At 38.3% G+C, this 13,122-nt stretch overlaps 1 protein-coding gene across 4 annotated transcripts in view; it reads left to right on the top strand.

Moving 5' to 3' along the window:
* Window positions 1–13,122, top strand: part of LOC143041004 (uncharacterized) — a 61,873-nt gene that overhangs the window by 15,971 nt on the left and 32,780 nt on the right. Inside the window, exon 1 of one of the 4 annotated variants that reach the window (XM_076212532.1) lies at window positions 159–263. The exons of 2 other annotated variants lie outside the window; for them this stretch is intronic. In XM_076212532.1, the coding sequence (XP_076068647.1) occupies window positions 258–263 (6 nt within the window). In that variant the 5' untranslated portion in view covers window positions 159–257. Of the gene's footprint in view, window positions 1–158; window positions 264–10,800; window positions 11,011–13,122 lie in introns of those variants that run through there. One more of the 4 variants, XM_076212536.1, reaches the window with a different exon arrangement.

The following is a 13,122-nucleotide window of genomic DNA, read 5'->3' as shown; positions in this document are numbered from 1 at the left end:
AGACCCAACACAGAGTTGGCCTGGCCACAGAATGAAATTGCCCTAGATACAACCACCATTCAGAAGACACAGAATACCTCATACTACAATGCTCCACATTGACTATCTCCAGACGACTGTACAATATCTCTTCTCTAAGTGATTTATGGTCCTGCCTAGGGGTTGTTGCTGGTTTCCTGGAGGCCACAGTTTCTTCTGCAAAAGAGACCAGGCTAACAGACTGACTGATTGTTACACAAACACCATCCATCTGTGAAATGCAGGTAAAGATTTTTCAGTGTCAGGTATATCATTGTATATAAATAATGAGTGAAGAAAGATTAGTAAAAGAGGTATGGATGGTAGGGTTGGGTCCAAGTACAGGCAACTGTACTTAGTCTCTTAATCCAATGCACACCAACAACCACTTGTGTGGATGTAATTCCAAGTACAATTACATGAAAATCTGTACTTAAATCCAAGTACATGTACTTGAACCCAACTCAGGTGAATGGAGTGAACTTGAAGAGATGGCCAAGGATGAGATGGATGGATGGGGTGAAAGAGGCTTTCAGCAAGAGGGGAATGTCTTTTGAGCAAGGAACGGAGAAGGCAGGAGATAGAGGTGAGTGAAGAATGGCTGTGATACTGTGATACAAGAAAGGAAGAGGGTGGGGGATATGGGGAAGTAGGGAGTTATTCAGGTCACAAACAACAGCAGAGAATATCTTAGCAAAAACAGGGAAGCTAGCAGCAAGTGAACAATATAAAAAGGTATGGATAAAAAGAGAAATTAATAAAGAGGAAAGAGAGGAAGAAAAAATGAAAGGGAAAGAAGCTAAAAAAAAAAAAAAAAACGAGACCAGAATGGAGTCAGAAAAAGAAGAATTCTACTGGAGAGTAGTGAATATGAAATTGAGGAAATGGACCATAACAGAGAGAAACAAAAAAGAAACAGAGAATACAATGGAAATAACAGAAAGTTAAGAGTGTCCTACACAAATATAGATGGATTAATAACAGGACTGAATGAACTGAACGAGTATCTGAAGGAAAAAGAACCGGACATAATGGGAATTGTAGAGACAAAATTAAAAGGTCCACTGTCACCCAACAGCATAGGACACAATGCATATAATTATTGGATTAGAAACAGGGAGATAAAACAAGGGGGGTGGAGTTATGTTCCTGACTAAGAAGGATATAAACGTGAAGAGTGTCACATATGGAAAGAATAGAGTAGAGATGATTATGATAGAAGTAGAAGACAGAGATAAGAAGAGCAGAAAGTTTGTAATAAACTACGTGCCCTCAAAAACAGCCTCGTGGGAAGAGAGTGAACATAAAAGTATGTTAGAAGACACAAGAATAACATTAAACAAGATAATGGAAGATGGAGGAAGAATGGTTATGATGGGCGACTTTAATTGCAAAGAAATCTGCTGGGAAAAGATGACCGTAAAGGGTGGTGAAGACTCATGGGGAAATGTTCTACTTGAGATGATTATTGACCACACAATGACACAATGGATTCAAGAGAACACTAGGTATAGAAATGAAGAAGAACCATCGATACTAGACCTAATACCGTATATACTCGTCTATAGGTCGATCTCGTGTATAGGTCGACCCCCCATTTTTGGCCAAAAAATCTGGAATTTTCCATATACCTCATGTATAGGTCGAGTGGTTTGTTTTTGTTTTTGGTGCTGTGAGCATTCCACTGCTTTAATGCTTTGAAGTAGCATGGCTTGCCTGGTATAGCAATTGATTATTATGGTTTTTTCACTTCATTAATTCTGATGTATTCTGGTTTATGTTTTTTCAAGTTCACTGATTTTAATATTTAATAAGTTTCACTGAAATTGCCATTACAGCGGAGTGAAAAACTTGAACAGATTGCCAAGTATGGTAGATTACCAAGTACGGTATTCGGAATAAACTGGCTAGGCATGTTTCGTTAGAAAAAAATTTAACCAACACTCACAGTTAGTCTTGTAATCTCAACTGTGCGGATGATCAGGCTAATGATAATGTGGAGGAGAAAGATGATGTTGATGTTCCTATGGCTGATGAGGTTGATTCGTATGACGATACTCAACACAGAAGTGAGTGGGAGGAGCTGTTTGGTGGTGAAGATGACGACATCAAGGAAAACGATTTTGGTGGATTTCAGTTAAAATATTTAGGATTATACCATGTGTCACTGTAACAGTAACAAGTTGGCAATACTGAACAGTTTGTTTTCGTGATGGTGAGATCCATGCATTGTTTTGGTAATGGTAACAATAACATATACCATGTAGAAAGCTAAATTTGGGTAAATTTTTAGTTTTGACCAAGGGCGCAACATAGCAATAAAAATTGATTATTAATTTTGTAGATTATAATGTATCAACGTAATATGCAATTTTGTGATCGGAAATAAAAAAACAAGAAAGATGCTAAAACATTTCGTAAGTAATGAAGTCGTGTCGGACGAATAGTATGTCATATTTGTCAAGGTCTAAATATACAGGTCAGACCGTTTACATTCTTCTGCGCAGCTTCTGACGTCATTTGGCTGAGTCCATTTTCTCTTTGTGATACACTGAAGAAAACTGTGAAACGCCAAGGAAGACAGGAACTATAATATTTTATATATATATATATATATATATTATATATTCATATATATAGACAGGAACTATAATATTTTATATATATTTTATATAATATTTGTCAGAATATAACTAATTGCGTGGAGCTGTGCGAGCGAAGGCGACATTTTCGAACAACGGACCAGCTTCAACTGACAGCTATAGGACCTGCTAACCCCACTTTGAACAGCCAGGTGACGTTCACGGGCCCGCTGCGCCAACTCCCTCGAAATTCGGTCGGAAGTGGTTAGACCTTATATTCTTAGATCTTGATATTTGTTATGATACATGCCGACGACGAAGAAATGAGAAGTTGGCGGGCTTTTCAACCACTTAGCTTGCTGGCTATACAAAGTTCTTGCAGCTTGAAGGAATGCATGTATCTCCGCTCCATAACATTCCTTCAAGAAAATGTACCTGGCGAGGTACTGTCGGAAGCACCGAGGCCGTCAATTGACAGACAAGATGGCGTTCCGATCCTATGCTTGTGGCAAGGTATTTTTCATTTTCACTTCCGCCCACAAAATTGCATATTACGTTGATACATTTTAATTTATAAAATTAATGATTAATTTTCTATGGCTATATTGCGCCCATGGTCGAAACTAAAATATAAAGAAATAAATAAATTTGAGAATATCACAGCATTTCATTATTTTTTTAAACAATTATGGGTACTGTAATTGTATACATGATATAATAAGCTCGCCTGTGTTAAGAAATTTAACAAACAGGTAAAACCACAGTATGGGGTTACCGTATCTAGAAGGAATTTTACATGTTTTAGTACGTACCGTGTATTTTATGTACCCATTGTTTACTGGTAGTATTTAGTAGGTAAATATTTTGATTTCTGAACCTAAAGAAAAGGTAAGAGTTCTTCCTAGCCTTTCTTGTCATGTCTGGATTTCAACCTAACAAGATTATTACTTGTGTATAGGTCGACCCCTAGGTTTTGGCCTAAAAAAAATTCCTTAAGATTTCGACCTATAGACGAGTATATACGGTAATCACATCAGAGTCTGAAATAGTAGAAAAGATAGAATACCAGGCACCAATAAGTAAAAGTGACCACATATTGATAGAACTAGAACTAAATGAGAAAAAATACATGAAAAGAAATGAACAATATAGAAAAGGAAGATTGATGTATGAAAAAACCAATTTTGATAAGAGAATTCTTTCAAAATGAAAACTGGGAAAGAATACACAAAGAAGATACAACAGTAGAAGAGAAATGGAATATTTTGACAAAAATTTATAAAAAAAAAAAGGAGTGGAAAAGTATGTCCCAAGACAAAAACAAGAAAAAGAATATGTAAAGTGCTGGTACAACAAAAGTTGTAAGGAGTTAAAAGACAAAAGAGACAAAGCTTGGACCAAATGGAAGAAAGACAAAAGACCTGAAAAATGGAAAATATATACTTGTTATAGAAATGAATATGTACAAGCATGCAGAGAGGAAAAGAGAAAATATGAAAAAGATGTCATAGGAAAATGTAAAGATCAACCAAAACTATTCTACAGATTTGTAAACAACAAACTGAAAAACAAACAAGATTTGGAGAAATTAAGACAAGGAGGAGTTGAATACATAGAGGAAATAGAAATGGAGGAAATTATGAACAGGCATTTTAAATCAGTGTTTACAAGGGAAAATATACAACCGGAAGAGATCGAATGGAAGGAGAAAGTCCCCCCTATGAAAGAAATAGAAGTAACAAAGAATGAAATAATGAAACAGTTGAGTAATCTTGATGTTAGAAAATCCCATGGACCAGATGAAATAGCAAACTGGATTTTGAAAGAATGCAGAAATGAACTGGCAGACAAAATACATAGCATAATAAATAGTTCCTTGAAAGAAGGAAAAGTTCCAGAAGATTGGAAAAAAGCAAATATAGTACCTATATATAAAGGAGGAAATAAAGAAGACCCTACCAACTATAGACCAGTCTCTCAAACAAGTACAATAGCAAAAATTTGTGAAAGAATTATCAAAAGTAAATGGGTAAAATATTTAGAAAAAACAGCGTGCTAAATCCAAGGCAATTTGGATTCAGACAAGGACGATCATGCGTCACCAATTTAATATGTTTCTATTCAAGGCTAATAGATATAATACAAGAAAGAGATGGATGGGCTGATTGTGCATTTCTAGACCTAAAAAAAGCTTTTGACAAAGTACCACATAAGAAGTTGCTTAAGAAATTAGAAACTAAGGAGGAATACAGGGCAAACTGCTTAATTGGATGGAAGACTTTTTGCAAGAAAAAAAATGAGAGTAGTGATAAGAGACAAACACTCAAAATGGGATGATGTAATAAACGGTGTTCCACAAGGAACAGTTCTGGCCCCAATAATGTTTGCTGTATATATTAATGATATGGATGAAGAAATTGAAAGTTATATGAGCTTCTTTGCAGATGATGCAAAACTATTAAAAAAAGTGAACACGGAAGAAGATTGTGAGTCACTACAGAGTGATCTAAATAAAGTATGGGAATGGAGTAGGAAGTGGGAGATGGAATTCAACACTAAAAAGTGTAGTATAATGGAATTTGGAAAAAGCAAATATAGAATAACAGGATCATATAAATTGGGAGAAGAAGGAATAGAAAAAAAATAGAAAATGAGAAGGACCTGGGAGTCATTGTTATGAATAATATGTCACCTGAGAAACATATAAATAAGATTTTTGGAGAAACTTGTAATTTAATAAGAACAATCAAAGTGGCATTTACATACCTGGATGAAGAAATGGTGAAGAAAATTCTAACCACTGATAAGACCAAGATTGGAATATTCAGCAACGATGTGGTCACCAAGTACAAAAAAAAATGTATAAAAAAAAATTGAAAGAATACAAAGAGCAATTACAAAATTGGCACCAACACTCTCAAAACTATCATATGAAGAGAGACTAGCAAAACTTGAACTACAGACACTAGAGCAAAGAAGAGAGAGAGGAGATTTGATAGCTATTTACAGAATCATGAAAGGCATAGAAATTATTGATAGAGAGAATCTGATAAAATGGGATGATAGAAATACAAGAGGACATGGAAAGAAAATCAAGAAAGACAGCTATAGAAGAGATCTGAAGAAGAACAGCTTTCCTCACAGAGTAATAGACAGTTGGAACAAGTTAGATGAGAAAGTGGTGTGTGCAAAAACAATACATGAATTTAAAAATACATACATACATATACCAAGGCTTTTTCCCCCTTCCAAGGGAGGTAGCCAAAAAGGGAAAGGCATAAATACACTCCCACCCATTTCATCCCTAAATACACTCCACACCCCTCCCACCCTTCCTCTTATCTGAGCACCTCCTGGATGACGGGTCATCCCTGCACCCCGCCCACCGCCCTGGGTCAGAAGCAGTGTCGCAAGACACAGTACATCCACAGGAAGGCCGCTTCATTTAATCGGCGACCCCCCCTCTCCGTCCCCCTTTGCATATAAGGCGAGGACGGGGAGAAATCCCTTCGGGCTGCGTCAAAATTACTCACACATACTACCCCACCCCCCACCCCCCCGCCCATTCCTCCTCATGCAGTCACAACATCATCCATATACAACCATTCTCCACTCACCTCTGTCTTCCATCCTCTCCCTTCCTTCCTCAACAGACATTCCCCTCTTCCCCAAAGCCCCCTTCACCCCATCCATCCACCTCATCCTAGGACGTCCCCTCATGTTCACTCCCTCCACATCTGCCTTCCATACCTCTTTTACTAGTCTTTCTTCACTCATTCTTTCCAGGTGTCCAAACCATCCTAATACTCTTTCATCAACCCTATCTCCCAAATCCTTTTTCACCCCTGTTCTCCTCCTCACCTCCTCATTTCTCACTCTATCCAGCCTAGTAACCCCCATCATACTTCTCAGACACCTCATCTCAAACACATTCAAACTCCTTCTCTCTTCTTCTCTTATGTTCCACGTTTCTGCCCCATACAGTGCTGTTGGCACAATCACTCCTTCATACAGTCTCCTCTTTGCATCCATTCCCAAATGTCTATTCCTCATTACACTCTTTAAACCACCAAGGCATTTACTCGCTTCTCTCAATCTACATTCTACCTCCACCTTCACTCCACCTTTTCCTGCTACACTTGCACCCAAGTATCTAAAACTATCCACTTCCTCCAGTCGCTCTCCCTTAATGCTCACTTCCAGTCTACTGCCACTTTCACCCCTTGTACATCTCATCGCCTTACTTTTACCCACATTTATCTTTAGCTTTCTTCTATCACATACTCTCCCAAACTCTGCCACCAGCTTCCTCAATCCCTCCTCTGACCCTGCCACAAGCGCAGTGTCGTCCGCAAACAACAGCTGGCTCACCTCCCACTTTTCTCCATTTCCTTTAACCATCTCCAATCCCTGACTCACTACCCTAGCATTCACCTCTCGCACCACCCCATCCATGTATAAGTTGAACAGCCAGGGCGACATAACACATCCTTGACAAAGTCCCACCTTTACTTCAAACCACTCACTCTCTCCATTTCTAATCCTAACACATGCTCTACTACTCTCATAAAAACTCTTGACAGCTCCCAAAAGCTTTCCTCCTATCCCATAAATCTGCATAACCTCCCACAGTGCCTTTCTGTCTACCCTATCATAAGCCTTTTCCAGATCCATAAAAGCCCAAAAAACATCCTTCCCCTTTCCTATAGCTTTCTCACATATCTGTCTTACCACAAAGATCTGATCTACACAACCTCTACCCGTCCTAAATCCACACTGTTCCTCACCAATTACTCCTTCTGTTCCTCTCCTAATCCTCTCAATTAAGATCCTCCCATAAGCCTTCCCTACTACACTCAACAGGCTAATCCCTCTGAAATTACTACATTCACACTTGTCCCCTTTTCCCTTATAAAGAGGAACTATACAGGCACTACTCCAGTCCTCCGGTACTCTACCCTCTCTCCAGCAAACATTAAATAACCTCACCAACCAGTCCACCATCACTGAACCTCCCTTTTTCAGACATTCTGCATGACATCCATCCAGACCAGGTGCCTTACCTGCTTTCATCATCTTTACAACTGCCTTCACCTCATCCTTCCTTATTTCTCCTCCATTTAAAAATAGTTTAGATAAAATGAGATATGAAGACGGGACACTACGAGCATAGCTCCCCTTCCCGTAAAATACAACTAGGTAAATACACACACACACACACATGTTGCAACAAATTACTGCACGTTGCTGTTCATTTGCAATTCACGATTGTGCTGCCTATAATTCACTTACAATAATATATATACTGTATGTGTGTGTGTGTGTACACCAAGGTCTAAATATACAGGTCAGCCCGTTTGAATTCTTCTGTGCAGCTTCTGACGTCATTAGGCTGAGTCCATTTTCTCTCTGTGATACACTGAAGAAAACTGTGAAACGCCAAGGAAGACAGGAACTATAATATATTATATATATATATATATATATATATATTATATCATATATATTATATATTCATATATATAGACAGGAACTATAATATTTTATATATATATATATATTTTATAATATTTGTCAGAATATAACTAATTGCGTGGAGCGGTGCGAGCGAAGGCAACGTCATTTTCGAACGACGGACCAGCTTCAACTGACAGCTATAGGACCCGCTAACCCCACTTTGAACAGCCAGGTGACGTTCACGGGCCCGCTGCGCCAACTCCCTCGAAATTCGGTCGGAAGTGGTTAGACCTTATATTCTTAGATCTTGGTGTACACTAGGGAATTTTTAGGTACCGTATATACTCGTCTATAGGTCGAAATCTTAAGGATTTTTTTTTAGGCCAAAACCTAGGGGTCGACCTATACACAAGTAATAATCTTGTTAGGTTGAAATCCAGACATGACAAGAAAGGCTAGGAAGAACTCTTACCTTTTCTTTAGGTTCAGAAATCAAAATATTTACCTACTAAATACTACCAGTAAACAATGGGTACATAAAATACACGGTACGTACTAAAACATGTAAAATTCCTTCTAGATACGGTAACCCCATACTGTGGTTTTACCTGTTTGTTAAATTTCTTAACACAGGCGAGCTTATTATATCATGTATACAATTACAGTACCCATAATTGTTTAAAAAAAATAATGAAATGCTGTGATATTCTCAAATTTATTTATTTCTTTATATTTTAGTTTCGACCATGGGCGCAATATAGCCATAGAAAATTAATCATTAATTTTATAAATTAAAATGTATCAACGTAATATGCAATTTTGTGGGCGGAAGTGAAAATGAAAAATACCTTGCCACAAGCATAGGATCGGAACGCCATCTTGTCTGTCAATTGACGGCCTCGGTGCTTCCGACAGTACCTCGCCAGGTACATTTTCTTGAAGGAATGTTATGGAGCGGAGATACATGCATTCCTTCAAGCTGCAAGAACTTTGTATAGCCAGCAAGCTAAGTGGTTGAAAAGCCCGCCAACTTCTCATTTCTTCGTCGTCGGCATGTATCATAACAAATATGACGTACTATTCGTCCGACACGACTTCATTACTTACGAAATGTTTTAGCATCTTTCTTGTTTTTTATTTCCGATCACAAAATTGCATATTACGTTGATACATTATAATCTACAAAATTAATAATCAATTTTTATTGCTATGTTGCGCCCTTGGTCAAAACTAAAAATTTACCCAAATTTAGCTTTCTACATGGTATATGTTATTGTTACCATTACCAAAACAATGCATGGATCTCACCATCACGAAAACAAACTGTTCAGTATTGCCAACTTGTTACTGTTACAGTGACACATGGTATAATCCTAAATATTTTAACTGAAATCCACCAAAATCGTTTTCCTTGATGTCGTCATCTTCACCACCAAACAGCTCCTCCCACTCACTTCTGTGTCGAGTATCGTCATACGAATCAACCTCATCAGCCATAGGAACATCAACATCATCTTTCTCCTCCTCATTATCATTAGCCTGATCATCCGCACAGTTGAGATTACAAGACTAACTGTGAGTGTTGGTTAAATTTTTTTCTAACGAAACACGCCTAGCCAGTTTATTCCGAATACCGTACTTGGTAATCTACCGTACTTGGCAATCTGTTCAAGTTTTTCACTCCGCTGAAATGCCAATTTCAGTGAAACTTATTAAATATTAAAATCAGTGAACTTGGAAAAACATAAACCAGAATACATCAGAATTAATGAAGTGAAAAAACCATAATAATCAATTGCTATACCAGGCAAGCCATGCTACTTCAAAGCATTAAGGCAGTGGAATGCTCACAGCACCAAAAACAAAAACAAAGCATTCGACCTATACATGAGGTATATGGAAAATTCCAGATTTTTTGGCAAAAAATGGGGGTCGACCTATACACGAGATCGACCTATAGACGAGTATATACGGTACGTATCATTTTTATAATCCGCTCTGGCAACACTGTTACACCAACGCTCACTCGCTCAATTTAACGGAAAATTCAATTTAGCGGACTGGACCTTGGCTGAATTAGTTCGTTAAATCGGGCTTCTACTGTATTAATAAACACAGAAAATGTGATCAGACCAGTTCACAGAATTCGGGGGTGGGGGGGTAACTCATGTATAACTACAAAAAATATATGTATAATCAAGACACCAATGCTGGCATCCTTGTGTACCCACTCACCTCATGATGCCTACGTAAGCATCATCATAACGAAGTGGTTATTACCCCCTCAGCAAACAACAACTGGAACACCTCCCACTTCTCTCATTTTTCTTTAACCATCTCCAGTTCTACAGTGCTACATTGCTTCTGACCCAGGGCAGTGGCCAAGATGAGAGAGAGGGGGGGAGGGGTGGTGAATGGGAGTGGAGTATATGGGGATGAAATGGGTGGGAGTGGATTTATTCCTTTGACTTTGGCTCCCAACCCCTTACCCTTGCATTTACCTCCCATACCACCACCCTTCCATGTACACTTAGAATGGCCTTGGCAACATGACACATCCCTGATGCAACCCCACCTTTACCTCAGATCACTTGCTCTCCCCATTTCCAATTCTAACATAGGCTCTATTACTCTCATAAAAACTCTTGACTGCCCTTAACAGCTTTCCCCTAATCCCATATATCTACAATACCTCCCACAGTGCCTTCCTGTTTACCCTGGAAAAGACAACAAAGAAATAGCTGCTAGGGCCCTCATGTGATTTCTGAGAAAACCCTGAAGGTGCTGAAGTGTCAAGTGGACAGTGAGCCTTGCATCAGTGCAAAAGAATTGAAGAAAAGGAACCTAAGGATCCTTCAGAATGTGTCAGTGTGGACAATACAGGAATGTCTCCGCAACAACCTCAAATTTGAGTATTGTGCACCATAAAAGAAACCCAGGGATCTAGACAAGTGTAAGACAGTTTAGTGGTCTGATGAGGCCACCTTCACAGTGACTGGCAACCAAGGGGGGAAGGCCAGTTTGTGTCCTGGCTCAGATCCTTATCTCCTAAAGTACACTGAGAGCAATGGGGGATCGAGAATCAAAATTTGAGGGAGGGGGGGGACAACCTAAATTTTGTAAGTATAGATGATGCTTTGGGGGGGCTAACATGAATTTTGTAAATATTGATAATATTTTTAAGCAGATGCACTCTAGTACCAAATATGATAATTTTGAATATAAATTGAAGTACTGTATATGTTCTCACTTGATTTAGTTTCAAAATATTGGGCAAAAATAATACTTAATCATACATTTTTAAAGATTCACCGTTAGTAATATTTTGGATATCCTTCCAATTATTCTTACTGAAGTGTTTATTAGATGCTGGGAAAAAAAAACCGCCACTGTATTACTTTTTTCTGCCACATACTGGTGTACATGAGGCAGGTTTCTCGACCTCTTCAATGAGGTCATGAAAGAACAAACGGGATGGGGAGTGGGGTTTCACACATACACATCAACACGTCAAAATTGGCACTTGGGGACTACATAAAAAACTACCTTTCATCAGTGTTACAATATCAGAATACCTAGGTTGTGTTGAATGGGAAGGGATGCTTGAGGTAAGCTAATATAGTGAATATTGGAAAAAAAATGAAAGGAAATTAAAATTGCACAGATAAGACCCCTGGTGGTGGGGCAGCAAAATAAGATGTAAACAAGAGCATGGAGGCCCCACTAGGCATAAGAAGACAATTAGATAACTACAAAGAAAGGCCATTTTCAGGTTTTTGGTATGAAGGAGGTAATTTGAGTAGAATTATAGACATAGGGAAATGAGAGCTTTGATGGAATTTGTCTCAGTGGTCAGGGATCAACATGATATGTATTACAGAGATTAGTGAATTAAAGAAAATGCTGAAACAATTCAGGAAGTGAATGCCCTAAAAAAAAAAAAGAATTGGCTGAGGCAAAACGTGAAAATGAGGAATTGAAAAGCAAAGATACAGCAAATAATACAACCATGAAAGAAGTGAAAGAACAAATGAAGGTAATGACCAAAAAATTGGAGGAAGTATAGACGAGGAAAAAACATTACAACTCAAGAATTGGTGGAAAGATTACGAAAGAGATAAGGAAGAGATACTAGGAAGAACAAGTAAATTAGGTAATACTGAGCACTATTAAGATGTATCGATAAAAAGAGATATAAACCTTGAGGAAAGAGAAAGAGAGAAGACAATAAGAAGCAAAGCTAAAAAAAAAAAAAAAAGAGAAAAAACAGAGCATGAGAAAAAGAAGTTCTTTTGGAGTGTTAGACATAAGACTGAAAAAATGGTATCTACAAGAAAAGGAAACAAAAGGAACAAAGAGGTGGAGAGTGCAGAAATTAAAAGTGGCTTATACTGATGTAAATGGTTTAATTTTAGGATTAAATGACCTTAATGATTGCTTATCAGAACAAAACCAGACATAATAGCAATTGTATAGACAAAATTAAGGGGTCCACTATTACCTAACAGTGTTGGAAATGGATTAGAAATAGAGAGGAAAAACAGGGTGGAGGAGTCATGTTCATGGCTAAGAAAAATTTAAATGTGACAGTTTACAAATGGAAGGACCAGTGTGGAAATTATCAAAAAGAGTTGAAGATAAAGACATGAAAAAGAGAATGTGGTGATTTATGTGCCCCCAAAAACAGGTTCTTGGAGAGGAGGTGAATCAAGTAGAGAAGAAAAGGTAAAAGGTGCAGATGGAGAGATGATAATGGAAGAGAAGGCAGTGAGAGGAAGGTGGGCAGAGTATTTAAGGGAGTTGCTAAATGTGAAGGAGGATAGGGAGGGAAAGGTAGTTGCAGTGGGAAGCGCTAAGAAAATGAGAGTGATGAGTGAGGAAAATGGAGGAGAAATAGGGAAGGATGAAGTGGAAGCAGCTGTTAAGATTATGAGAGCAGGTAAGGCACCTGGTCTGGATGGATGCCATGCAGAATGTCTGAAGAAAGGAGGTACAGTTATGGTGGACTGGCTGGTGAGGTTATTTAACCTCTTCACTCCGGGGCACATCGCACGTCTGGCAGCAT

The sequence above is a fragment of the Oratosquilla oratoria genome, chromosome 30 (genome assembly GCF_046742065.1).
Source record: "Oratosquilla oratoria isolate Oo_2021 chromosome 30, ASM4674206v1, whole genome shotgun sequence".
NCBI classification, from domain to species: Eukaryota; Metazoa; Arthropoda; class Malacostraca; order Stomatopoda; family Squillidae; genus Oratosquilla; species Oratosquilla oratoria.
This window is presented reverse-complemented; position numbering and strand designations above follow the sequence as displayed.